The sequence below is a fragment of the Rhinolophus sinicus genome, linkage group LG01 (assembly GCF_036562045.2).
Source record: "Rhinolophus sinicus isolate RSC01 linkage group LG01, ASM3656204v1, whole genome shotgun sequence".
Lineage (NCBI taxonomy): Eukaryota > Metazoa > Chordata > Mammalia > Chiroptera > Rhinolophidae > Rhinolophus > Rhinolophus sinicus.
The window spans coordinates 60,519,383-60,546,623 of record NC_133751.1 but is presented as its reverse complement, the minus strand read 5'-3'; the positions used below and the strand labels follow the sequence as shown (position 1 = coordinate 60,546,623).

The window sequence follows — 27,241 nt, the reverse complement described above, 5'->3', positions numbered from 1 at the left end:
TTCACAGACATCCTGAGGGGACAGACGCAGAGACAGACCTGACACCTGGACTGTCATGGTGACCTGGCTTCCGTCCATGACTTTGAGATCAGAGAGGCCCTGCAGGAAGAGGGGTGCGATGGTCTTGCCAGGAGCCAGGGGCAGGAGGTACTCGCTGTTCCCGTCACTTTTCTTTTCTGTGTGGCAGACAACAGAAGGGGTGAACACCCATTCATTCATTTGACAAACACAGACTCAATGATCCCTGGGCACACGACCGTCCGGTACAAGTTCCCGCCAGAAACTGACCGCTAGTAGATGAGGAGATGGGGGAGGCTCTGGAGAGCACGGAGAACAAGGTGTGCTGTTTTCTCTGCTTGGCGTGACCGTGCTCTAGGCTGACAGTGGGGAAAGAACCAGGCCCCTGCAAGGCCGCGCCCAATCTAGGTTCCTCAGGAGAACTTCAAAGGGTCGGGGCAATACTTGGCATTTTATAAGATTTTTTTCTTAAAGTTTACTTACTGTTTTGAACAAGCGATACCCTCACATGACACAAAATTCAAAAGGTACCAAAGAGTATGTGTCAAGTCTCCCATCCACCCCTGTCCATCCAGCATTTGTCCCCAGAGGCAACCAATTTTCAGTTTCTTATTGTTCTTGCTGCAGATGGTCAGTGTGTATAACACACATAATCATCATCTTTTCTTTTCTCAAGAAAAATAGCAGCAGAGTATACACAATGACTGGGCTCTTGCTTTTCCATTTAGCGACATATCTTGATGTCTCTCATGGAACAGAACTGAACAACTTCCTCATTGTTTTCTGACTGCATGACGCTCCACTGCCATCTCATGAGATTTTGAAGCACCTCAAGAAAGCCAAACACTTATGAGAATGACTAAATTAAGAAGACTGATCATCTCAAGCACTGGTGTTGGGCGAAGATGGGGGGGGCCACTGAAACTCTCATACACAGCTGGTGGGGATGGGAAGTGGTACAGACCCTTTTGAAAACAGTTTGGCCATTTTTTAAAAAAGTTAAATATGTATTTACCATATGACCCAATGGTTCTACTCCTGGGTATTTATACAGGAGTAATGAAAGCACATACCCATACAAAGACTTATTCATAGCAACTTTATTCCTAACGGCCCCAAACTGGAAACAACCCACACGTCCATCAACAGGTGAATGAATCAACAAATTCTGAACAGCCCTACAACGGAGTACTTCGCTTCAATAAAAAGGAATGGACGGATGATAGACACTACAAGCAGGGATAAATCTCACAAAAATTACACTGAATGAAAGAAGACAGAGTACATACTGGATGAGTCCATTTATATAAAATCCCAGAAAACGCAGAATGTAGTGACAGCCAGCAGATCAGCGGTGGCTTCGGGCAGAAGTTGGGGGGATGGATTGTAAAGGTGCACGAGGAAGCATGTCGGGGTGATGGAGATGAGTGTTTTTTAATTGTGATGAAGATTTCATGGGTGAAGTTTCAAATCATATACCATAAATACAAGGTGTGATCAAACAATATGGTGAATGTTTAAATTAACAAAAAATTATTACAGGAAAAGACACATTGCATTAATCCCCCACAAAATACTCCCCCTTGCTTCAAACACACTTATCTCCTTGTTCTTGCCACTTTCTGAAGCAGGTCTGGACGTCCTCTTTCATGAGTGTCTTTAGTTGCGCTGTTGTGGCTGCCTCCATGTCCTGATCATTTTGACTTTGGGGAAGAGCCAGAAGTTGCCCGGTGCCAGATCCAGTGAATAAGGTGGATGAGGACACACTGTAATGTTTTTATTTGACAGAAATTGCTGTATACAGAAGTGATGTGTGACACAGAGCATTGTCGTGATGGAGGATGATTTACAGCACACTTTAAAACACACCTTCTCTCAACTGTAGCTCGCACCTGACTGACTGCACCGAACAAGTTGAAACTTGTCACACACTGTTACTAAGGTTCGAGGTGCCACTTCCCATATTGAAGATCCCTGCCTTTCCGTTGGATGGTACTTGGCAGCAGCATTCACCGTAATTTGTGATCAAAATGGAAAGGCTCCGTGTCACACATTGTTTCTGGTACAATTTCTGTTATATAAAAACATTATGGTGTGTCCTCATCCACCTTATTCACCAGATCTGGCTCCGTGCAACTTCTGGCTCTTCCCCAAAGTCAAAATGACCATGAAAGGTAAACATTTTGAATCGACTCAGGACATCGAGGCAGCCACGACAGCACAACTAAAGAGGACTTCCAGAACTGCTTCAGAAAGTGGCAAGAATGATGGGGCAAGTGTGTTCGAAGCGAGGGGGAGTATTTTGAGAGGGATTAATGGCAACGTGTCTTTTACTGTAATAATTTTTTAAAAATTCAAACATTTACCATAATTTTTGATCACACCTCGTATATGCAATTTACGGTACATCAATATTACCTCAGTAAAAACCAGAGGGGAAAGATCTCTCTCTCTCTCTCTCTGAGAGAGGGAGGGAGCATACCAGCTAGTCAAAGTCATAAACTAGAACAACTCTCTCGGTTCAAGGCTGGCCCACTCACCCCCATTCAGTTCTCTGGGGAAAAGGGTTAACAAACAGGTTATTCTTGGAAGCCTCCCTACGCTGGCTTTGACCTGCCTCATGTGAGCCCAATGGGAAGGGGCAGAAAAGGGGCTGAGCTGGTGTCATTCCCCCACAGGACAGCCCTGGTGCAGGACGAGCTCACAACTGCCCAGTCTCTGATCTTGCCTTTTGTTTTGCCAGCCAGATGGCTTTGACCTTTAATAATTGTTTTTGTTTGTTTGTTTGTTTTGTTTTTTGTTTTGTTTTAGCGTTTCTGTTTTTGTCTTTTGATGGGTGTAGAGATGGAGAAGGCTACAAGATCTCTAACCTAAACTCTAAGTTTCGGGGGAAAGTGACTGATATTTTGGGTACTTATTGGCACAGGGCCACAAACATCAGGTCTCCTCCAGGAAGCACGTAGCCATGGGGATCCATTTCCAGGGTGTCATACACACCTGAGAAAGGTCTAACTCCAAACTTGCCACTGAATTTTTATCTGTTGGCACTGAAAACAAAATATGGCCCACTGCAGAGCTCTCCCAGTGCAGCGTCTGGGAACAAGGATGGGAGAGGCTGGAAAGGCCTGGGAGGTTGGAGGAAAATTTCCTCCAGAGTAAGTGCAGTATGTAAGGGCAAGGAGCTGGGGTGTAAGCTCAGTCAAGACAGGGTAACCAGACAGTCCATCAGCAGAGGATGGGGTTTCAGGTCCCCCAGCCCCGCCCCCAGCATGGCTGCCTTTGACAGAGGGGCAGCCAGGCAGCCTTGGCCTTGGCAAGGGGCCCCGGGAGTGGGCTGGGGGCCCCACTATTGAAAATGCAGAGATCTCGTTTCTCTGACTGGGCTGCAATGGCCAGGAAAGCAGGCTGCCTCTGGAGAGTTGAGGAATTTCCTGTCTCGTACAGACGGGGAAGGCATGAGGACAAAATGTTTTCGCCTGTCCAGAGTGCTCCCTGCTCGCTCAGCCAGAGTCCCCAGCTCCCCTGAGCTCCGTGCACATGCTCTTATTCATAGGTGCGGCGGGAACCTCAGGCATTCCGGCTCCCTGTCCTTCAAGGCAGTGGTAGCTCCTCTTTGGCCCCTGTCATCAGTTGGGTCTCCCCGCTGCCCAGTGTCCTGGCCTGGACCTTTGGCAAAGTCACGTCATCCTATGGGTCTCGGCAAGTGGGGGACCAAAGCATATCTGTGTCTCCTCCTCCTGAGCGGTGGCCTGGACACTGCCTGCACCCCTCTCCCGCCTCCGCCACTTCTCACTGGTTCTCTGAAAGCCACTGGAAAGCTACGGTCTGAGGCTGGGTTCTGGCCTCAAGCAAGTCACCGCTTCTAGCCGAAGCTCAACTTCCTCGTCGATATATAACGGTAACAATGGTATCATCCCAGGACGTGGGGAGTTTAGAGACAATATGTGCGAAGACTTTGTACGACTGTTCCAACTATTCAGACCATCCAAGAGTACACTTCTATGAGGCTGGCCTGGAAGCTGACTCACACCTATCCGCTTGGGCTCAATTACTTGGTGGGTTTATTATCAGCAGTGGCACCACAAATGAAGACTGGGCCCCCATCCAAAGATTACAGACTCATTTTTATGTGACCTGAGGCAACTACTGTTAGGAATACAAAACCATTGCTTAAAAATATCATGGGATATATCTAAAGTCAATTGAGAACAAACTTTCATGGCTCTCCCTCCAGGAGAGAGAACAGAGTGACTGAATTTGTGGGAACTGGCCTGGGGCAGGCATTTAGTTCCAGGGTCACCCATGGCCTCCTGACCCTGTTCTTTCTTCCCCAAGGTCCCACAGCCAGAAGAGGGACATGAGCAGGAGTAACTGTGCAGGAGGAACCTGTTTTCAGACCTCAGGTTGGGGTCACATGGGACTAGAGTGACTGTGAATCCATACTAGTGAGTGACTAAGTCATTCAACTGCCCCAGATTCTTCACAGGGTGAGACAACTAACCAACCCTCCCTACAAACACACTCTGCGCTGGGATTAAGGAGCCAGTGAGGACCTCAGTTTTAGGACAAGCAGCTTCCTTTAGGAGGCCCGAGAAAAGCAGCCCTAATAGAATCCTGAAACTCGAGCCCAACCCCCCCCCCCCAGCTTTACTGACCGAGAGGCCAGGTGTGCTCAGGGGAAGTGACCTGTCCAAGGTCACAGTGTCTGTTACAGGCAGACCTAGAGCTCGTACCCAGGCCTCCTGACAGTAAGGCCAAGACGCTCAGGAGACTGTCTCCTCCAAGGGAACCAGCTTCTTCAGTGGCACCCAGGGGGAACTCTCCACGGGGACAAACGTAGTGCCTGCTGACCCACACCTTACACCCTTGACAAGGGAGAAGTGCTAAAGCAGAGCAGGGGAAGCCAGGTAAAAAGGGCAATATGTGTTCCACTTAATTGCAAAGCCAAACAAATTACTCTGGCTCATCTGTGGCCTACACACCATGCAGCCGTTTTTGCTCACTCCTCTGTGGAATTCGATAAGAGAAGAAGAGACAGATGTACACTGGTGCTTTGAACCCATAGCTCTAGCTGCATGAGCTAAAGCAAGCTCCCCACACTAAGCCTCATTGTTCTCTCCTCTAACCTGCTGATGAGACATCATCATCATTACTGCTGATAATCCAACACTGAGAAGTGGACTGTACATCATCAATACCATGCATGATAAATATTGCCGGGTTTTTAGATGATCAAAAGAAATAACATATGTAAAGCAGCTAGAACAATATCTGGCACATAATAACTATAAAAATAAATGTTTTGTGCCATTCCTAGCCCAACTGGTCTTTCTGGTGGAACAAACTCAATCTGACAATACTATAATGAGAAAAGTCCCCCCAAACCAGGACATTCACATTTAATCAGACAGAGATCTGAAAGGGCATGGACAGCCGCCAATGAGATGACATGGTGCCAATTTCTTACAAAGTTCAGCACTTTGAGATTCTCAAGGATGTTCATGACGCTGTTCAGTGTTATTCTCAACTTCCTGTGGTGTGGGACAGATTGTTTCCCCATTTGACAGCGGGGGGAGCTGAGGCTCAGAGAAAGAAGCTGGCCTGTCCTAAGGTCCTGGGGCTGGTATGACCAACAGGCTCCTGGTCTGGGATCTCTCCCTCCACTGTCCTGAGAACACAGGCCGGCCACCTAGATTCCACAGGGAGCTTTCTGTCATTGTGTTCATGCCCGGAGTCGCTGGTTACCCTAGAGATACACTCTTGTGGGGTTGTGCTTTAGCTGTCATCTGTCACGGTTCTGGTTCGTGGCAGGGGTGGAAGAGCCAGGGCCTGAGGCAAGGCCCTCAGCGGCGAGGGTGCCTCAGGGAACCTGAGGAGGGCAGGGTACCTTGGGGACGGCAGGCACGGGCTGTGGCACACAAATAGCAAGGGAGGGGTTCCTGGGACCTAGGGACAGACTTGCTACCCAGCTCAAATGGGGCCAGACTAAATATACCCCAGGTTTTTCCCACAGCTGTTCTTTCGGCTGCTCTGCTGAGACCAAGCCCACAGAAGGCCTTCTCTCTGGAATCCAGGAAGGGCTGAGCCTCCTTGAGTTACTGGCCTAGGATTAAAGATATAAAGTGAGCGGATCTATTGCTTTGCTACGTGGTTCCCTGGCCAATGACTTACCACTCACCGACTCACTCCGTCATTAAACGGAGCTGCTAGCTATGGGCACTATTCCATTTGGAGAAAATCAGAAGGACCAAGCCTGTCCTACAATGAGGAGACAAGAACGAAGATTAAGAATATTTGTAAGCAGTTTATTGACAATTGACAGGTAGACATGATGCCAGAGAGACTAAAGCTGTCAACAGGACTTGAGAAAGGGAAACAGTTGGAGAAAGGGAAGAGGAGAGAGAGAGAGGAGAGAGGGAAGGAGAGAGAAGGAATGTGGGAGCGAGATGGAGGGGGAAAGGAAGGCGAGGGAGAGAGACACACGGCTTTCTGATCCCACTGACCTCACATCCCACTGTTTTTCCTCCTTGTCCATTTTTGCTGTTTAGACTCATCAGAAACTGGTTTTTTTGGGATGTGTTTTTTTTAAAGTGTGTTTTTCCAGGGCCCATCAGCCCCAAGTCAAGTCGTTGTTTTCAACCTAGTTGTGGAGGGCGCAGCTCACAGTGGCCCATGTGGGGATCGAACCAGCAACCCTGGTGTTATGAGCACCGCGCTCTAACCCACTGAGCTAAAAGGCTGGCCCCAGAAACTGTTTTTGAAGACAGCTCCTAGTCATGAACTGAAACATTCAGTTCTTGCTCTGGTGAAGCAAAAGTATCAGGCAAATGACTCATCAGGGTCCCAGAGCAGCAAAGTAGAAAGCACAGAGGTGGGCTCAGTTGGAAGCCTACGGCTGCCGCATCTTAGCTGGGGTTTTGGACAGCTGACTACCTCTGAGCATCCATTTTCTTCAACCGCAAAGTGGAGTTCATTCAAAAGTGGAAAGAGGAGTTGTTACGGGAATTAAAGAAAACAAACCAGCTTTTTAACTGATGAGATTTTTCTACCAAAACAATGCTCTTCTTTAAAAACACTAACAGACAGAGGTTTTAGTTTAAAACACATGAATTGGTATTCATCCGATATTATATTTTTGAAAAGCCTTTATTTGGAGAAAGTGTTAAATACCCACACAACAGGTGCAATTTACCTTTCTTATTAGTTCTTACACAATACCCTGTATAACCCGTTCCTCACACCTGGAGACGTGAAGGAGGCCTCTAGCTTCTCTTGGGCTTAAAACTAAGAACCTCTTCCAGCCTGTGTCCAGTGTCTGGCTGTGATCTCAGAATCTCCCTCCATACTACAATAATTCTCCTGTCCTTACCTTCAGAGTCCTTCCTTTCCATTGTATGGGTTTAGCAGGAAAACCAACTCTGAATTTTTCCTTGGATGTATTTTCTCCACCTGCCAACTTTCATTAGCCAACACGCTACTTTCTGAAACACCATGTTTCTGGATCTGAATTTGCATTAAATGCACATGTTTACCTGTGAATAGCTGAGGAGTTTTCCTTGAAAATAGCCCTCTGCAGTCTGTTAGCTCATTCAAAACTGGTTTCAGATTCAAACGAAAAATTGTGGAATGTTACATTGAAAGTGTTTAAGCAGATGACACAGAAATAGAAAACAGAGACAGGATATTGGTAGAAAACACCCGCCATCTAAGAAGCTGCCCAGGGCTCTCTCCTGCAGAGGACCTCTGCATGTTGCTGTCACAGCCATTGACCAAGTCCCGTCCCCCGTCTGTCAGCAACTTGAGAGCATTCTGGATTCACGGGTGGTCACCTTATGAAAATGGACGTGGAATGGCCCTCCTCCATTTCCTAACATTCACTCTCCCAGCACCTCTCAAGCAGGAAGACACACAGACCTCTTGGAAAATTAGGGGCAGGGAAAACAATTGTCTTTATCTCAGATCTATTATGGATTTTCCTTAAACTTGAGCCTGAGCTATTCTGCTTAGTCACTACAATGCAAAATACCATTCCAACAGCAAATCTGCTTCACTCCAAACACTGTTATACTATGGAAATTCAGTAAATCATCAATGAAGGAAGTTCTGGAAGCACAGTCCCCCCTACCTCCTTTATTTGGTGCTCAAAATCCAGCATGGTCTAGGGAGGAAGACTTGCCTTCTCCTTTCCCTAAATTCATGAACTGTTGGCTCGAGAGGACTCATCAAAAGAAGGTGACCATCACTCAGTGGACGTGGAGCCCAGCCTCTTCCCATTTGCAGGGTGTCTACGCAAAGTGCAAATCCCCAGGGAGGTATCTGACTTCTCTCTCAACACAAGTCCTAACCAAATAAGCCTACTTGGAGAGTCAGTCGAATATCTACATCTGAGGCACACACAGAGTCTTCGCTCATAATCCTGCTCTCTTTTAGCTTTTCTTCCCCACTGACTTCTCTAGAACCTAAGAAGCAAACGGGAAGAGAAGGGTGCAAGGAAAAGAATGAAAGGAAACCATGACGTATGACATCCCAGAAAAGATCTCTGACCAGTAATGATAGGGTAGCAGGATGAGCAGCGGGGATCGTTGCAGCCACAGCCTTCACAGTGCCTGAGAAGTGCTCATCAAACTCGAAACGTCAAGGTAGAGCATCCAAACCACCCAATGTTCCCTCCTGATGAGGGCCTGGAAACCACACTCTTCACCACGCTGTCACAGCAAGGCACACATTTTGCCATTAGGCACACAAAGCTGTAATTCTGGATGGCATTTCTGACCAAGGACTCCAAGCAAGTAAATGGTAGATATGATCTACAGTGGGCTGTCGACGGTTATAAATGTCTAATTAGTGAAGTGAGGCTCAAGTGCTAGGATACAGACACAAGTGTCCAAATATATACTTGGAAGGCCTTCTGTGACACAAAGGACCCACATGTCCAAATTCTGTGGTAGCCAACCTATATAAAGCGAAAATATTGGGTTTAAAAGAATTTCATATTTAATCGCTTACCTTCTTAGAATTTAAAAGACTTTTGGACAGATCTTTTGGGTAGACTGAGGTTCTCAAGAAATAAAAAAATTTTTTTAAAAAGAGACAAGCTAAAACCAATATTTATCCTTGCCCTTCAATCAATTTCTCTTTAGCTAACACAAGTATTAAAAAGTTTTCTGTGTTTTTAAACTCATGGCGGGCAGGGTTCATACCTGACACCGACTGAACAGACTACATAATGTCCCGAGTACCTGAGCATAATTTAGGAGCGAGGAGGTGGCAGCCAGCGTCTTCCAATGACAGAGGCTGCCAGTGCTCAAAGCTGCCCTGCAGGGGGCCTGTCACTACCCTGAAAAACTGGGCCTCAATGGCACCTTTATTTGCAAGAATGGCTGACTTTGCTGGTGCCCACTGTTTTCCTTAGGAGCTCTTCATCAAAACAAATACTCTAATAAATACGCTTATTAAGTTTCATTTTTTTCCTAGAGACGCTAAAAAAATAAAAATAAAAATCCAAATTTTACGTCCTTAAGCACCTTTAAGAAGCCCAGCAGACCTTCACTGAAATAAACAAACCATTAGGCTGAAAAACTATGTCAACATGGGTGCAATTAGCAGGTTAATAAATCTAGTCACTTAAGATTTTTAGCCTAACAAAGATACTCCAAGAGAAGACAAACTAAAATATTTGTGCCTCAGGAAGCCCCCCACCAATGAGTTAGTCCAAATACACTGAACAATTTATTTTCATTCAGGTCTTGCTGCGCCCTGCAGGAATTTGGATTAATTGTCCTTTAGGCTACATCCTGGGTCAGAAGGGAAGGGTTTCACTGCCTAGTTAACTACTGGGGATTTTTTTTCCTTGAGTGGGGGGAAGGAAAGAAGGAACATTTGGTAAGGGGCTCTTGCAAACTAGTTTGTGGATTTCCTGTACCCTCCCATGAGCATGGAGCCCCCAGGCAAGTGAAGAGGTGTGTGTGGGGGGGTATGCTCCTTGCACTGCTGGGGAGACTCACAAACCTCAGTTTGCTGTTTCATGAATTCACTGAAGACACGCTCACATGGCTGGCCCTGTTCTACCTGCAGTGATAAATAAGACACGGTCCCCACCTGCAGGGAGCTTACAGTCTGGCAGGGAAGACAAATAAACAAGCAATTAGAGTAAACTTTCACAGAATAGAATGTTTTCTCCTTGCCCCTACCGGCCCTGCATGATGTACCCCTGCTTCTCTCTCTGAACTCTTGCTTTACCCCCTGGCCACCCACTCACTCTGCTTCCGCCACACTGGCTGTCTCACTGCTCCTTGAATAGGCTGACCTTGCTCCTGACTCAGGGCCTTTGCTCTTGCTGTGCCACCTGCGTGGAGCACTCTTTCTCCAGTTCACTGAAGTCTCTGCTCAGATGTCACCTCCTCATGGAGGCTTCTTTCATCACTCAACTAATAATGGACCCCTGTCACCCTTTATTCTCATTCTCTTAATAGCACTTGTTAGTGTTTGATGAAACCCGGTGCTGATGGTTGCCCATCTCCACATCAGAATGGAAATGCTGCGAAGGCAGAGCTTGTCAGTCTTGTTCACTGCAGCCGCCCCAGAACAAAGTAGATGCTCAATAAAGATTTGTTGCTAAAGAAGCAAAACGACAGGGGAGGTAGTACAGCTGGTAAGAGAACTCATTCTGGGGTGATCAGGCCTCCCAGAGGAAGTGACATTTCTGGGAGGGAATTAGCCATATTTTGGGGGGAAGGGGTACAGAGGAAGGAGGCAAAGAAAGCAGGGGAAAGTAGCTGCAGAAATCATGTTAGAGTGCTGGGCCAGCAACTTCTGGATGATTGCAAAACCTTGGCAAAAGGCTAAGGAGGTGACAAAGAGTCCCCATGTCTGGTCTTCAGCAAAGTATCTGCTGAAATCTCCCACTGAGCTTGCCTCCAGCAGAGCCGCCCTCAGAAACAGCTCTGCCCTGGAACCCTAACAACCGAGGGGGATACTTTGCTGACTGGCGCCCTCGTGTGGCCAGAACCCTAGAATGGCATGCAGGAGACCATGCCTTTAGTGTCTGGCCCAACACCTCCCTTCTCTGATCCTCTGATTCTCTGTCCCTCTTCCCAAAACAGACAGACAAGCACCCACTGTGACACAGTTGATCTTTTGGTAAGATGGCTCCTTAGACTTGGCATTTTAAACTTTTATCTTGTTTAAAGGTTGGGGCTCCGTGGGACTGGCACCCTAACAGCACACACTTACTGAGTACTTCCTATGTTCTGGGGATGTTATGAATATTCATTCAACCCTCATAGTACTGCAGGGTGACTATCAGTGTCCCCATTTCACAGAAGAGAAAGGTGAGGCCGGAGAAATGAACAGCAGCCTAAGTCAAAAGAGGGGTGAGCAGAGGATCAGAATTCACACCCAGGCAGTCTGCTCCACATTCGTGCTCCAACCGTGGCCCGGAGCCACACTGAGGCCACAGAAAGGCCAGGCCTGGGCAGCGAAGGGAGAGGCTGGAAGCGTGGCAGGCACAGTAGGGAACAAATGCCTCCTTTGCCGTCATTTCCTACCCCCTAAGAGGCCCCCAGAGAACCTGGAGCCAAAGGAGCTGCCAATTAAGTAAGAAAAACTCCACAGTTTGTGGAGTGAGGATGGTGCAGGATGTGGACTCAAGCTTCCCAAGTGCCTTGGGGCACGGAGCCAGGGGTGTCACTGTGCCAGGCTCAGCCGGCCCCAATCCTGTGCAGAGAGCCCCAACACAGCCGGCCTGAGCACGTGGCTGCGTCTCTCAGCCTCCTTCTCCATTTATGGTATCTGAGACTCTGGCCTTCACAGGCCAGCAAATCCCCACACTGGGAAGGGGTTCTCACTCACACAGGGCTGCTCTCAGAGCAAGATCAAACGGCCCTGGCAGAGTCCTTGCCGGGGACCTCTCCTCTTTCTGCTTTAAAACACACTTGGATGGGTGATCAGGCAGGTCCCACTCCTCCCACAGACCTGAGGCAAGAATGTTAACCACAAACACTTCTTGATCCTTCATCTGGGACCCCCCCCCCCCACACACACACACACACTTCAGTGGGACTGTTAGCTCAGCTGGGTCTCTCTAATCCAATCTTAACACAGGCAACCTGAGACAGGCCCTGGATTAGCTGGGCTATTGGCTGAGGCTAGCGAGGGAGAGTTCCAATGACACGCCCATTGCACGCCATTCTGGCTCTCTCTGCCATTACTAGACTTTGGGGTAGGTCACGTGGGTCTCCAAGAAGAGCTCCTTGGTGGGAATTGGAGAGCTGCTCTCTTGGCTCAAGGAGACGAGGCTCAGATCTGGTCTTGTTTCCTTTTAAGTCTCATCACCACAATTTCCCCAGGCTCCTCAGTCAGCCATGAAATGAGATCTGTGAGGATAAAGGGGTTCCCTGTATAAACCGAATTGCTGGCTGACAAATTCCCTGGGGCCAGCGTCAGGTTCCGACCTGAGTGTGAAGGGCTTCCTAGAAGGAGGGGAGGTCAGGTCACGGGTGACGAATCCCTGCAGGGGCACCTCAGAGAATTGGAGAGGCCAGGGAGCATGTCCCCTCCTGGCAGGGAGCCTCACAGAGCCAGCGGTCACATCCTCGGTCAGCGACAGTTCCTTTATCCCTGTGGGGCCGACGCTGTCCAGCCCAGAGGGCCACCCTCCCATTTTGGGCCAGGGGACACACATTCTGGGAAGGGCAGGCACAGAAAAGGGCACGGGCGTGGAGTCACGAGGATCTGGGTTTGAAAGGTCAGCTTGACTAACTAGCTTGGCATATTAGGCAAGTCACATTAAGTTTTTGAGACCCCCAGACCCCTCTGTGTAAAACAGAAAAACCACCCCACCTCCGCAGAGCTGGTGAAGTCCAGATGAGAAAATATGGGTGACGTGGAAGTACTGAACCCAGTAACCAGCACATGATTTTTCCCTTGCCTTTTTTAGTGAAACCCTCTCCTGTGGCCTTCTAGAAGGCAGCTGCTCACATTACAGGGAGACTTTCCCTGGGGGCCTGCGCCCTGGGGACAGAGTGAGGACACACGGTCCTCCTGCTGGTCCACAGGGAAAGCAGAGCACAGCGCACCCAGTCCAAGGCCCCAGGCCCCCATCACACACAGGAGCTGGGGCCCAGGGTGAGGGTGGGAGTCGGCGTACCTGAACATCCGGGACCTAAGAAGCACTTCCCCGGAGACTGTCACTACCACGTCTTGAGTCCTGTGGCTGCCCCGTGACTCCTTGGGACTAAGTGCTTGGTAGGGAGCAATGCAGGACCATGATAATCAGATTACTGGACACCAGGCTGGTGATGTATTAAAAATAAGCCTGGGGTGGTGGGGAGGAGCAGGGGCAGATGGAAAAGGAGGACAGCCTATGGCCTTCTAGAATCTCAGTATTGGCATTCTGTTATGCAGTGTCCCCCAATGTGTGAGGGGTCATCTGTGAGAGCCCTAAGACCTAAGGGCATGGGGTTCCTCCTCCAAGGTCATTTTTCAGTGTGTGCGATTTCCTGCCTCATAGATCGGAAGCCTCCTGAGCCAAGGGAGTCTTTGCCTCTTCCCGCTGCATCTTCCCTCGGCCCTGGGGGGTGGGGACTGGCCTTTGCATGTCCATCTCCCATGCCAGACCCATGTCACTGTGAACCGCGAGAGGCCATCTCCTCCACCTGCCTGCCTTCAGGTGCCTTTCTCCAAAGCAGATGTGTTTGCACAAGCTCCTACCGTGGACAGTGACCCGGGCGCTGCAGGATGCCCGTCCCAAGGTGTTCTCGGCCACACAGGTGTAGGTGCCATCGTCCTCCGGCAGGGCGTCCTGAATGTGGAGCTCAGCCACCCCCGCCTCACAGGTGGAGTGAGCATACTGGATGGGCTGCTCTGTGGAGGGAAGCACAGCCAGGCTTAGGTCAGGGAGCACGGTGGCCGGGACGTGAGCCGTGTCCTCAGCAGAGCTGCTGTGGTCATGACGCTATGCTCCTCACGCTCCCTCAGAGCCACTGAGGGCTAATGACGTGTCAAGGCCACACCCAGCCACCTGGACAGAGGCTTGTGGGTGGATAGAGAGGCAGGTGCTAGGGAGATGAAGGCGAGGGAGCGGCTGCTTGGGGGGAGTAGGGTGGGGGGGGGGGCTGGAAGGACTGGGGGAGGGGTTCTGGAGGCATTTAGAATCCGGGAGGGAGAGAGACATAGTTCTGTGCATTCTGTGTAAATAAATAGTCCCCAAATCCACATCCTGGACTTCACAGCATTCTGAGCCTGGAAAGAATCTTACAGGGTCATCTGGCCCATAGCCCAGCCTCAGGCAGAACAGACCTTGCCGAAACTGAACTCCTGGCTCCTTTTAGAATTCTCCAGAAACGACTGCATTTCCCATTGCAGATATTTATCAGAAACCTCAACCCAATGCTGAAATTAGGTGCATTTCTTTATGTAATTAGGTTCATTAAGGGTTCATGAAAAAGGTAAATATGGGGAACTAAAAATGACTCTGGCCCCTACTTCCCAGAGTCCCTTCCACAAGAGGCCCTTGATTCAGGCCCTTGATTCATAAAGTCCTGCATGGAGACAGAAGCACATGCTATGAACTTTAGTGGCTTCCTTAACGCTATATGTTTCTGGGACTTCATCATTCCAGGAGATGAGCTTTCATTTCCAGGGGGGGAAAAATCTCATTACTGAAGAGTCTGGCCTTAGAGCAGGAATGTGTCTGTTCGCTATATAGGAAGCAACTGTCAGTTTCTGCCTTTGTCAGGCCCCAGGGTCCTGGTTTGCACTTCATAAAATTGGGGGTGGGAGGTGGGGGAGGGAGATAGTACAGAAAGAAGTCCTCTCCCTGCAATGCAGTGTTTTCTTCTGCACATAGCAACACTTCATGTCTCCATGACAGCCTGGCAGAGACTGCCAAGCATGCCATAGGGCCCGAGGGAAGAGGTTCTGCCCGACCCAAGACGATTCAGAAAAGGTGGCTGGAGGCTAGGAAAGGCAGGGGCCAGGATCCTGCTACTGAGAAGATCAAACGCCACTTTTTGTTTTTATTTTATTGTGAAAATGACACCCCAAAACCTCTCTTCCTTGAAAATACCAGTATACCCCCTGATTTGCCATCAAAGGGCCGCTGCGGTTGAAACATGCACTGACAAGTTGTTTGAGAGCTCTCATTTTTCTGGAGCATAACTCATTTTGGCCCCACAAGCATGGGATGAAATGGTGCCCCCAGAAAAAAAAATTGTTGCCTCAGGGCACTCAGAATTGGGAAACACAGAACTCCCGTTCCAAGGTTAAGACCAGTTAGTGGCCAAAAGAATCCAACTTGACACGATCGCCCTCTAGTGGTTAGCCTGTGGCAATGCCAAGATTCACCAAGAAGAAGAAGGTGGGTTTGCTTTTCAGCCCTGAGGGGTGCAGAGTCAGCCACAAACAGTAGTTTGTGGACCAACTCTGACCTACGGCCTGTTTTCATACAGCCTAAAAGCTGAGAATAGTTTTTACATTTCTTAAATGGCTGAAAGAAAGTCAAAGGAAGACTATTTTATGATGTGAAAATTATATGAAATTTTCATTCAGTGTCCATAAGTAAAGTTTTACTGCAACACAGCCACACTCCTTCATTTACACATTGTCTCTGGCTGCTTTTGTGCTACAACAGCAGAGCTGCTGTAGTTGTGACAGAGACAGTATGGCCTGCAAAGCTGAAAATATTTACTATCTGGCCCTTGATAGACAGTTTTTCATGACTGCAGGACTAGACCCTGAGTGAGGTGGAAGGGAAACTGTCTTACTCAGATCCGTCACTGCTCCTTAACCTCCATGTTCTGTTACAGCCCCAAGAAGGCTGCCTCCTTGCAGTTCGTGAGGGCATGTGACAGGAACTCTGTCCTTAGTGAGGGTGGAGGGAAAGGAGACGTGAATTCTCACTTATCTGCCCAAGCAGATCACACAGAGGTAGACTCCATGGCACCTTCTCTCACTGACTAAAGCCAATTTCTATCAAAGCCTAACAAACTATACCAGTGAGGAAGGGTCACAGCAACACGTCAATGGCACAGAAACAAGTGGGGGCTATCTGGTGCATAGGTGACGGGTGCCGCTGCATAGGTGACAGGTGCCACTGCATAGGTGACGGGAGCCGCTGCTCCCTGAAGGAGCCTATTCTACAAGCTCTGAGAGCTGAGCAAGCCCCACACCTTCTGTTTCAGCCCCTGTCCTCCCTGACAAAGCAGCCAACGCCCAGAGAGGTAGTGGGCTCTCCAAGGTCACCCAACCACTCCGTGGCAGACAGGGACAAGCGCCCCTGTCTCCTGACTCTTGGCAGCTGTTCCTTCATCCTCCTTGGTGACCCCCAAAGCAGACCTTGCTCAATTTCATTGAATTTATGGACAGTTCTCAGGTCTAAAATCAGAGAGCTCCCATACTTTTGGAATTTAAAGGCCTTTTTAAAAAGAGAAGGATGGTAATACATGAGAATTAACTTTTTTCAGAGGATATTACTTGGCAAAAAAGAAAAAAAACGAAAGGTGTCTTGTCTCCATAGGACTATAACATTAATGAGAATTACTGGCCTGTGAACCCCAAAAACAGGTGCCACTAAATAAAAGATGAGGTCCTTTGAGCAACTTTAATGTGGTTCATTCATTTGATGGTTTTTTTGTTCATTTAGTGACTCAACAAACATTTATTGAGGGCCTGTGATGAGTCTGGCCATACAAAAAGGAATTAAACTGCCTGTGCACCTATCTGCCAAGTCCTTCTTTCACCGTTTTACATAAAGGATCTAATTTAAGTTTCACAGCCGCCACCCTGGAAGGTAGGTTGCATTATTCTCGTCTTGCAGGCAAGGAGCTCAAGGCTCAGACAGGAGTAGTAATTTACCCGGGATCCCCAGCGAGGCACGAGCAGACTCCCAGGTCCCATTTTCTCTCTGTGCTTGTGCTTCCTTGTTAGGCAGACGTGGCTCAGAGCGATCAATGGGGAAGTCAAGTGAGAATGCAGGCAGGGCCAAAGGGACCGGGGCAGGGGGCACTCACCATTGAGCAGCCAGGTAATTTGGGGCACTGGGGTTCCCCTCACCGAGCACTGCAGCACAAAGTCCTGGCCCTCAATGATGGTGCAGTCCCTCAGGACACTGGAGAAGGAGGGGGCCACCTCCACCACGGCCAGCCCTGCGAGGGCAAAGAACAGACAGGCCATCTCAGATCACAGCTGGCCCACGCTGGTGACTGACGGCAGTCATCCCACGTCTTGCAGGCAGACGCCTCACTGCCCTGGGCCCCCAGGGCTTCCTCGGAGGCCTGGCTTTGCCTTATCTATCTTCATACTTGGAAGCAGGACTCAGGCACCTCCTATCTTGTCTTGACTTTTGCTCCCCTGGTGCACCCCCAGAGCTCCTTCCCACCTCTCTTGGTCCTACTCTACTTCCTCGTGTCTTTTATCTTCCTTATGTTCCATTGGTGATTGCACAGTTTTGTGAATATCTTTTTACATGGAGAGGCCACATGCCTATTGGTGAGAACATTTCAATTTTAAATTACTATAATTATTTTTTCCAATTCCAGGTTTTCCATCCTAGGCCAATGGTTCAGGAGGGCTGGGGGCCTGGGACTGTGCATTACTAAATTCCCTCATGATGCTGACGCATTCTAACTGAGAGCCACATAGCTAAATGTTCCAGAAGCCTTCTACATCGGTGAACTGGGGAGCATTCTGTAGATTGAGGGCCTTAATTAAGAGCAATGGGGATGGATCATCTTTTCTACAATAACCAGAACACGCTGCAGAAATGTCAAGGTGGCTGGCAGCTGCAGAAAGATAATGGGATTTGGTGATTAGCAGATATCTCACTGGGTGCTTTTCAAGAGAAGCTATTTAATACAGTGCTAAGGGGAAAGCCATATTATATTTCTGGGGTTTGAGGGCAAAACTAATATTTGAGGGCTTACTATGTGCCAAGCCCTTTTCCAGACGTGAAACTAGTGACTTTGGACAAGTCACTTCACCTTACTACAGCTTAGTATTCTCATCCGGAAAATGGATGAAACTAAAACGATCTCATAAGGTTGTTGGGATAACTAAATGGAACAATGCAAGAAACGCATTAGCACAAAGCCTGGCATATTGAACTGGCTTTGGGTGGACCGTTAGCTGTTATTATCAAATGGAAGCTGTGCACAGAGACTATACTTAGCAGCAAGTTTGGGGGTTAAAGAGAGTGGAGCTAAAGGAAAGTATCTTCTAGTCTGTTGAGCAGAAGGAAGATTTTCTTTCTTTTTCAGCATGGGGACAACCAGAGCATGCTTGTAGGGAGAAGAAAAAGGCCTCTACATATGGGGATGGGGAAAGATAATGGTGGGATCGTAAATCATTATTAGTGACAATCTTTGCGGAGATGGGAAGGGATGGAAAGAGAAGTCTCGGTAAGGGAAACAGACAGCTCTTCTGCAGGATTGGAAAAAAGAGAGAAAGGGTGCTGCAGGAGAGGCTAAAAGAACACATGTCAGATGACCTGCATCCAGGTGACGTCACCTGGAGAAGTTCCAGAACATCTAGTGTCTCCAAGAAGAGAATTAAGCAGCAGTCTGGAATGGCAGAGTAAGGACTTCTGAAAACACACTCCTCCACGCTGGCAAAAAGTCAAAACCAACTTTTTCAGAACTTAGGAAATTAGCCAAAGGTTTGCAACATTCTGAGGAGCATTAATTCAAAAACATACAAACAGCTGAATCTTGGCAAGACCAGCAAGCTTTGTGGCATGTTCAGTTCCCATCCCCCTTGCCCCAGCTCGGCTGTAGCTTTAAAAACCAAACATTCTCTTTCACCTCCGACTTGCTGCAAGTACAGTCTCTATGCACAGCTTCCATTTAATCATAACAGCTACCACTCCAGCGAAAGCCTGCTGGTTTTTACCCTTAGTTGCACAGGGTGCCATGTTGCCTGTCCAACCACAGAGAGCCCTGCTGGACGAGCTTGGGCTCCTGGACCTGCGAGCTCTGCCTACAGCCACATCTCTGAATGGACTGGATAACACCCTCCAGAGGAATTCACGAACAAAGTCAAAATCCCAATTAACAGGAAAATCAATGGTACACAGTGAAAAGTAAGACTACCGCCCACCCTTATCCTATGGACCCCCGTTTCCTTTCCTAGAGGCAACTTGTGGACCCTACCAGAAATGGTTTATGCACACGCAAGCATCTGTTTACATATCTGTAGAGATTTCTTATTTTCGCTTTATACAGATAGCGTGTGATACACATGGCTGTGTACTTGGCTCTTCTCCCTTATTAATGTGTTTTGGACACGTGTCACCATCTGAGTCTAGAAGTCGGCCACATTTGTTTACTGGCTGCATGGTGTCCTACTCTGTGGAGGAACCACTAAATTCCTTCCCTTTCCTTCTGTGTTTTCTGGGAAACATTTATTATGGCAAAATTAAAACACACACAAAAGTAGAGAAAGCAGTCTAGTGAATCATCATATATTTGTTTCTCATCTTTAATAATTATCAACTCATGGCCAATCTCATTTTCTTTATACACCCACCAGCTCCCATCTCACATGGATTATTCCTGAAGCAAATATCAGAAATCATATCATTTCACCAGTAAAAAAACCCTCAATTTGTATCTCTAAAATATATGGAATAAAAACCACAAGATCACCATCACATCTTAAAAATGGCACTACAGTTGGCCCTCTGTATCTGCAGGTTCCGTATCTGCAGAATCAACCAACCGGGGATTGAAAATATTGCCAAAAAATGTCACCTTGTTGCTGCTATGTAGTATGTAGTGTGTACTGAACATGTACAGACCTTTTTTCTTGTCATTACTCCTTAAATAATACAGTACAACAATGATTCATATAGCACTCACATTGTATTCGGTATTATAAGGCATCCAGAGATGATTTAAAGCGCACCGCAGGATGTGTGTAGGTTATATGCAAATATCACGCCGTTTTATAGAAGGAACTTGAGCGTCCCTGGATGTTGGTACCTACAAGGAGTCTTGGGACCCATCCCCTGCAGATACCGAGGGTCAACTGTAATTCCTTCATATCAAATATCTTTTTAGGCTCAAATGTTTCCGATGTTGTCATTAAAAAAAATTTTTTAAGGCATCTCGATCAGGATCCACACTAAGTCCATATATTGCAAGTATTGCTGTCTCTTACGTATCTTTTCATCTAAGTTTTTTATAAGTTGTCTTTCCCTTCTTCTTTTTGCTTGCAATTTATTTGTGGAAAAAAATGGGCAAAGGTTATTTGTCCCATAGAGTGTCCAATAGCCTGACCTTTGCTGACTCTATCCCTGTGGGTTAGTATGTTCCTCAGCAGTATGACGTGGGTGTAGGGTCACTAAACAGCATGTAAAGAGAGGGGGCAATTTTATAGCGAGATAGATGGGTACAAAGATATTTATCATAGCTTTGTCACAACAGTGAAACAATGGAAACCATCTAAACGTTCAATAAGAGCATACCTAAATTAGACACATTGTTCTCTGAAACATTAATGGCACTAAAAATTATGCTCTCAAATACTATTAAATAATATAGAAAGAAACAGTATAGAAAGATGCTCACGTAACATGAGCAAATTAGAATAGAACGCGGTATACAAACAGCACAATGCTGAATTTGTTTTAAAAACATTAAAACATCATTTATTTCTGAGTCATAAGATCATATACTGTTGAAATTCCCCACAATGAACACTCATTGCTTTTATAAACAGATATTACAATAAACATAAACGATGTGGGATGCCACATCATCTCCTATTACTCTAAACTTTTGGTTCCCTGTGGTTCCAAAAGTGAGTCATGTTGCTACTCGGACAGCTGAGGAACCAAAAAAAGGTAGCTCTCAGCTGGGCTGGGCGTGGGGCCTGGGCATGTTTATTTTGAGGTGACTCTGATAGGAACTCCTGACCCAGAATCACCGTCCTGGAGCAATGACTTTGGCCTTGGCATGTGTGTGGGGCCAATGTTTCTGTTCGGTTGTGTACCCTGGGCAGAGGGCTATGGAAGGTGACCTAGTGCAGTATATGAAGCCCCCCATGAGTGGTCCTCCCTCAGAGAACCCAGAGGGGCCCCGAGGAAGGTACTCACTTTTCACCAGGAGGGTCCAGCCACAGGACACCTGGCCTCGGACATTGGAGGCTGTGCAGCTGTAGTTCCCGCTGTCCCTTGCCCGGGCTCTCAGCAGGCAGAGGTAATGGGACCCACCATCTTCATAAATCTCAATGGTGCCTTCTTGTCTCCTCATAGGGGCACCTTCCAGGAACCAGGTCACTTGGGGCTTCGGGATCCCTGAAACTACAGGGCCAGGTGAAGGCCGTGAGGCCCCCCTGAGAGCACACTGTGCTTGTGGGGTGGGGATGGGGTGGGGGTGGGGCTGAACCTGAGGGAAGGGCTCAGTCTGCTGTGCGGCTGCCCTCCAGCTTCAGTCCACGTCTCACCCCTCAACCCTCTACTGCACAAAAGTAAACATCCCACGATAGAGGCAGGGTCCTTGGGGAGGTGGGACACAGGGTGACCTCCAGTTTTCTAGGGGAGCCAAAGCTAGCGGAAGGGACGAAAGAGGAGACCCTGCGGCCGGTGATGGAGACGACCAGTTTTCCCCTGGAGGTGGTAAGAATAAGGGCACAGGGCTGATGCTCTATCCAACAGTGGGCAGTGGCCACTGCTGGGTATTTCTCCAGAACAAAGGAAGCTACGAGACTGAGTCCTTCCTGAAGGAAGACCCCTGTAAGGGGCTGCCGGGGTGCAGGGGATCCAAAGTGGGTACAGGAAGCTCAGGCCACTGTGCTGATGGAAGGGAGCTACACTGTGGGAGCCAGTGACCTGAGTTAGCTCTACTCACCCTCACATCTGAACTTGACTGTTTGATCTTCGCGGACTTCCTGGCTTTGGGGCTTGCTCTCAAATTTGGGGAATGTTGAATCCCTCCGGCTCTCCATAGGGATTTTCCTGGTAGCAACCCTGCTCACAACTTCTTGGCTTCCCAGGCCAGACTGCCTGGTGGGGAGGGTGGCTGGAGGGGGACCAGCTGGCCTCTCCCTCTCTTCTCTGGAAGGAGAGAGGGGCCCCACAGCCGGTGCTCTTGGTTCTGGCTGGACTTTCATGGTCTGCAGGGTGATGGTGCTGGAAGTCTTCTGCAGGATGGGGGTCCTCAGGGCCTTTCGAGATGAGTCCCCGGATGGCTCCAGCTTGGATTCCCCCAGGGGCTGAGATTGGCTACTTGTGACCCAGGCCAGGGAGCCACCTCTCTGGGTGCTGGAGCAGTTCTTACTGTCAGCTGCAGTCTCCAGGCTGTTCAGTTTTGGCCCCTGCGTGATTCCGTTGGTCACTTCCTTCCTGATATCTGAACTGGCTGCCTTTGTTCCCCTCACAAATGACCTGCTTGGTGGCGGTGGTGGTGGCGGTGGTGGTGGTGGTGGGAAGGGGGAAGGATGGAATGATCATCAGGTTACTCACAAGCATTACTCACCACAAGCACAGATTCCAGGGGTCACAAAAGCCCACAAATGAAGCGAGAGTAAGAGCAAAGGTCTTTCTCTACAGTTTTCTCAGTTTCCCGAACCAGAAAACAAGCAGCCATTCTTGACAGGCCCCTCATCCCCAATCCCGAGCCTGTTCTAGCCACACTCATTCAATCTGCCTCTTTTCTCCACGAGTGCCCCCCTAGTTCAAACCACACAGCCCCTCGTCCACCGGGCCCTCTCTAACCTATGTTCCACATAGCAAGTGTAGGCAATCTTTTAAAATAGAAATCACATTATGTCATTTCAAGCTTAAAGACGTTCCAACAACTTTTCCACTGTATTAAGAATAAAACTGAACTTCTCACGGCAGCCTGCCAAGATGCCCCTACGTGCGTGGGCTCCGGCTGCCTCTCTGGAACCTCACAAGACACCGTCTCTGTTGCCTACCAGGCCGCAGCCACAGGGGTGTTCCTTCGGGTCCCCCCAATGCCCACCTCCCACCTCACCGCTTTCACACACGCTACTCCCTCTGTTTGGAACACTTTCTCTCTGAGCTTTTCTTCACCTAGCTAATGTTACTCTTCACAAGCCTGAGCTCAAACAGCAAGTTTTCAGAAAGGGTTTCTCTGACCCTCTGATCTAAACCAGCGCTTCCCTGTTATTCCTCCGCAGAGAGGCATCACCGTTTGCAATTATGTGTCCATGCGCTCTGTTTAAAGCCCACCTCCACACTAGGTGCCTGCTCACCCCACATACCCAGAGCCTGGCACCAACCATAGCACACAGAAAAGGAAGGTCCTGAGGCAGATGTGCTGGATGAGTGAGTGGATTCCGGCCTGGAACGTGGGAGGCACCCTTCCAGAGCAGAATGCCCTTCCTAATCACCCTGACTAGTGAAGATACTGAGCAGACACCGAGAAAGACCATGGCATTGAGTCTTCGAGAGTGATGGCAAGCCTGACAGAGAACCTGGATGTCATGTTATAATAGAACGAAACAAATACCCAAAATAAAATAATGCCTCCTCCCGCCCCAAACAGTCAGTTCTCTCTCCCCATGTGATGACTTAGAAATTCAGGGTGTTTCTTGATTATTATCCCTCTTTTTCTTACAGGGCATTTTCAAGATGGAAACATAATAATCACAAAGCTTAGACGTACCTGTTGGCATTGTCCAAACCTGGAGAAATGGAGAGGGTAGAAAGACTATTAGTGGAATATTTTATACACCAACACACCAAGAGGAGAAAGTGATAAGGCAACAATCTCTGTCATTTATTACAGAGCTTTTCACTTTCTAAGCTCTGACCTTCCCACTCCCCTGTGGTCCCACCTCCCTCTCTCCTTTCAGCTTCCCTGGTCCTGCACTTACTGGTTTAATTTGATAAACTCCTCTGAGCCCTGGACATATATCAATAATTCCACTGCTGTCCTGGGCCTTTTTTGGTGGCCTCTGCTACCATGCCATGTGGCATGGCACCTGTTTTGTTCACTAGCCCACAGAAGGAAATAAAACCAGTTGAGGGACAAACCAACTCAATATTGACTGAAAATTTCAAACCCAAACAGTACACATGGCTCTCAAAGACAAACCCCCAAAATGATCATGTTTGACAAATACCTGCTTTGAAAATGTACAAGGGAAGTGTAATTTTATTCAGTTCTTCAAAGAAACATATAATATATATTTTTTCCTGCCACATTATTTAAAAAAAAATTTACCATGGAAAATTTCAAACTATACAATAGTAGAAAGATATAACAAACCCTGAAAGCTATCACCCAGATGAAGGAAATATCAATATTTTGCCAGTCTTATCTATCCCTTTTGGTCTATGTGTTTTTCTTTTTCAGGAGCCTTTTTCTGGGAGTGCTTTAAAACAAATTCCAGGCAACACAGCGTTTTGTCATTAAGCACTTCAGAAGGGAACAGGGTTTACTTCAAGGCTAGGGCAAGTACAGGGAAGAGTGACTAAAACACTACTGTCCATGCATAACAGCCGGTCCTGAGCCTGCTGTGAGCTGTGAAGCCAAGTTCTGCGGGACCAGGATTTCCGCCCCCTTAATGATGTAGAATGGAACAGAAAATACCGGCGTGTACTGTACATAGTACAACTCAAGACTGTTTCATATAACTTGTTTCAGGTAAATGTTTATATACCGATCATGTCCTGGGTTGCAATGTAGAATAAATTTCTTTCTGTGGGTGGTGAAAAATGCTTGGGCCAAAAATGGTAAAGAGAGCAAGGAAGAAGAGTTTCTGAGAAAGGAAGGGGATGTGGAAGAGAAAAATTACAGAAGAAAAAAGAAGGTAAGAAAGGAGGAGGAGAGAGTGGAGGTCATTTCCCTCCTTGAGCCCCCAAATCCCACCTTGCTCAAGGTTCCTGCTCCACACACCTCGGCTTTCCCAGGCTGCACTTGGTGGGCCCAGGGCAATACCGGGAGGAAATAGAGTCAAAGATATTTCAAAGGAAGAACGGACAGGCTCTGATGCTTACAGCAAGGACGAGGCGGGGTCAAAGGTGAGGCTGGAAAGTCCAGTCTGGGAGAGAAGGAAAAGGGCGCTCCTGGGGTCCAAAGAGTTAAGTTGAGGGAACACCTCATTTGAAGGACAGAGAGACAATGGGTGATAAGTTACATGTGAGGTGACAGCAAGATATTAGCAATACCCATTCTTCCAGTTGACATTTAGAGACATAAAAAGGGAGTCTGAGCAAGGAGGAAAGACAGAAGACACAGGTGTAGGGTGTACGGAGGAGACACAAGTGAAGCACCTTCTGTGGTCATGTCTGTGTTGCCGGCCATTTCCTTCCTTCTGGTTCAAGGGTACGCATGGGTACATAAGTGTGACACGTGTAACACACAGATGTGTAAGGAACAAGCTCCTAGGAGTGTACAGGAAGGGGGTGTGGGCACTAGCTCTCCCGACCAGTTGGTACCTTGGATGGAAAGCTCAGCTGACATGGAGGCCTTCCCGGATCCGTTCACCACCATGCATGTGTACACTCCCAGGTCATCCTGGCTGACCTCATGGATTTCCAGAACTTGCATCCCATTCTTCTCAGACATAGACACACGGGCACTTGGCTGCAGGGGAACATCTCCCTGTGGATGACAATAAGGTGGCATGGTTCAAAAACAACAACTGCCACCTGCTGGCACTGTCCTCTTACCTCCTGCCAATCCTGGTGTGACAGACACCAGGCATGGGCAGCAAGCCCTCTGTTTTGGGCTCTGCCAACATGCTTAGAGAGCAGTCTTTGTTTTTATTTTTATTTTTAAAGTATTTTTCAATTACAGTTGACATACAGTATTATGTTAGTTTCAGGTGTACGACAGAGTGATTAGACATCTATATACCTTACGTAGTGATCGCCCGGTAAGCCTAGTACCCATCTGACACCACTCGTGGTTATTACAATATCACTAACTATATCCTCTATGCTGCATGAGAACAGTCTTTGGACAGACAGCCCAATAGCCCTGACTCGAGGTCTATGTATGTGTTGTGATGTTCGCTCCAGCTTAGAGCAGATGTATGGAACCTGTTTCAAAGTAGCCCTAGTTTGAGGTGGGAAATCCTATACTCCTCACTTTAGTTCTGCTTTTTCCTTTTATTATTTTCCCTGCATTCGTTTAGGAGAATTAGGAAATAGGTCAAACGTGTCCCATCACTCATTTTAATCTAGGAGTTCCACCGTGGAAAACCTGCTGTCCTTGACCTTGACCCCAAGTGTTCCCCGCGGCTCCCCAGTGCCCTGTTTACCATCTACCCCTTCTCCTACCCCACTGCTGCCTCCACTTCTCCCTCCACCTCTTCCACAACCTCTGCCTTCACGTTGCTCAGCCCGGAAGGATTTGTAAAGCACTTCCACATGGAACCTCCCAACAGTTTTTTGACATAGCTGGGATTATCTCCACCTCACAGATAAGGAAACCACGTTCCAAGAGATCAAATGACTTGCCCAGTATCACATGCCTGTGAGCCAAGGAGCCGTGGCTTGAAATCTAGTCCCATGACTTCAAATTCCACTCTCTTGAGATGGTCTGGTCTGTCTTGACTGGTAATTTTTATGCTGTTTTGTGAGTGTGTGGATGACAGGACATTGTAGACTGAGTAACAGAGGGAGAGTGTGCAAACAGGAAAGAACAAGCATGGCTATCAGACATACGAGAACCCTTATACAGAGAACCCTCGAGAACCACCTGTAGATGAATTAGAAGGGATTGGAAAGACAGACTCCCACTAGTCAAAGGGTCTAACCCTGAACGTTCAGGGTCCCCAGGCGTGGTCCAGAGTTGGGGCGGACAAAACCACACCTTGAGCCAGGTGACCTGTGGCTGGGGCCGGCCAGTGACCTTGCAGGAAAATCGTCCCATCTGTCCTTCTTTGACCACCGCTCGGCCTAGCTTGGTAGCAAACTTTGGAGGGCACTCTCCCCAGATGCTAGGACGGGTCTCCACTGTGGAGGATGCGAATCTGTCCCTGGAAAGAAATCAGCAGAGAATCCAGCGGCAACTCAGATCCTCATCTCTGTGGCCCCACCCACGTCACTTAAATTGGGATCAAAACCCAGCAAAGGGTAGCCTTCCCAGCTCTTTACCTCCAACACATTTCTGATGTACCCTCTGGAAAAACCTGAAGCACCAAAACTTATTTCCTCTATCTCCTGGGCATGCAGCTGGACTCCACTTACTAGCCTCCCCCGAAGTAAGGTAGACCTGAGCTCTGGCCAAAAGCCTGGGTTTTGGACAAC

At 48.1% G+C, this 27,241-nt stretch overlaps 1 protein-coding gene across 5 annotated transcripts in view; it reads right to left on the bottom strand.

Annotated features, from left to right (window-relative positions):
• Positions 1-27,241, bottom strand: part of MYLK (myosin light chain kinase) — a 241,530-nt gene that overhangs the window by 85,620 nt on the left and 128,669 nt on the right. For 4 of the 5 annotated variants that reach the window (XM_019738977.2, XM_019738976.2, XM_019738974.2 and 1 more), the window contains exons 5-12: positions 26,805-26,970; positions 25,424-25,589; positions 23,646-23,664; positions 21,864-22,402; positions 21,110-21,316; positions 17,028-17,162; positions 13,729-13,881; positions 39-176 (exon numbers count right to left, since the gene is read on the bottom strand). In XM_019738977.2, coding sequence (XP_019594536.2) covers positions 39-176; positions 13,729-13,881; positions 17,028-17,162; positions 21,110-21,316; positions 21,864-22,402; positions 23,646-23,664; positions 25,424-25,589; positions 26,805-26,970 — 1,523 coding nt within the window. The remainder of the gene's footprint in view (positions 1-38; positions 177-13,728; positions 13,882-17,027; positions 17,163-21,109; positions 21,317-21,863; positions 22,403-23,645; positions 23,665-25,423; positions 25,590-26,804; positions 26,971-27,241) is intronic. The other variant, XM_019738979.2, reaches the window with a different exon arrangement.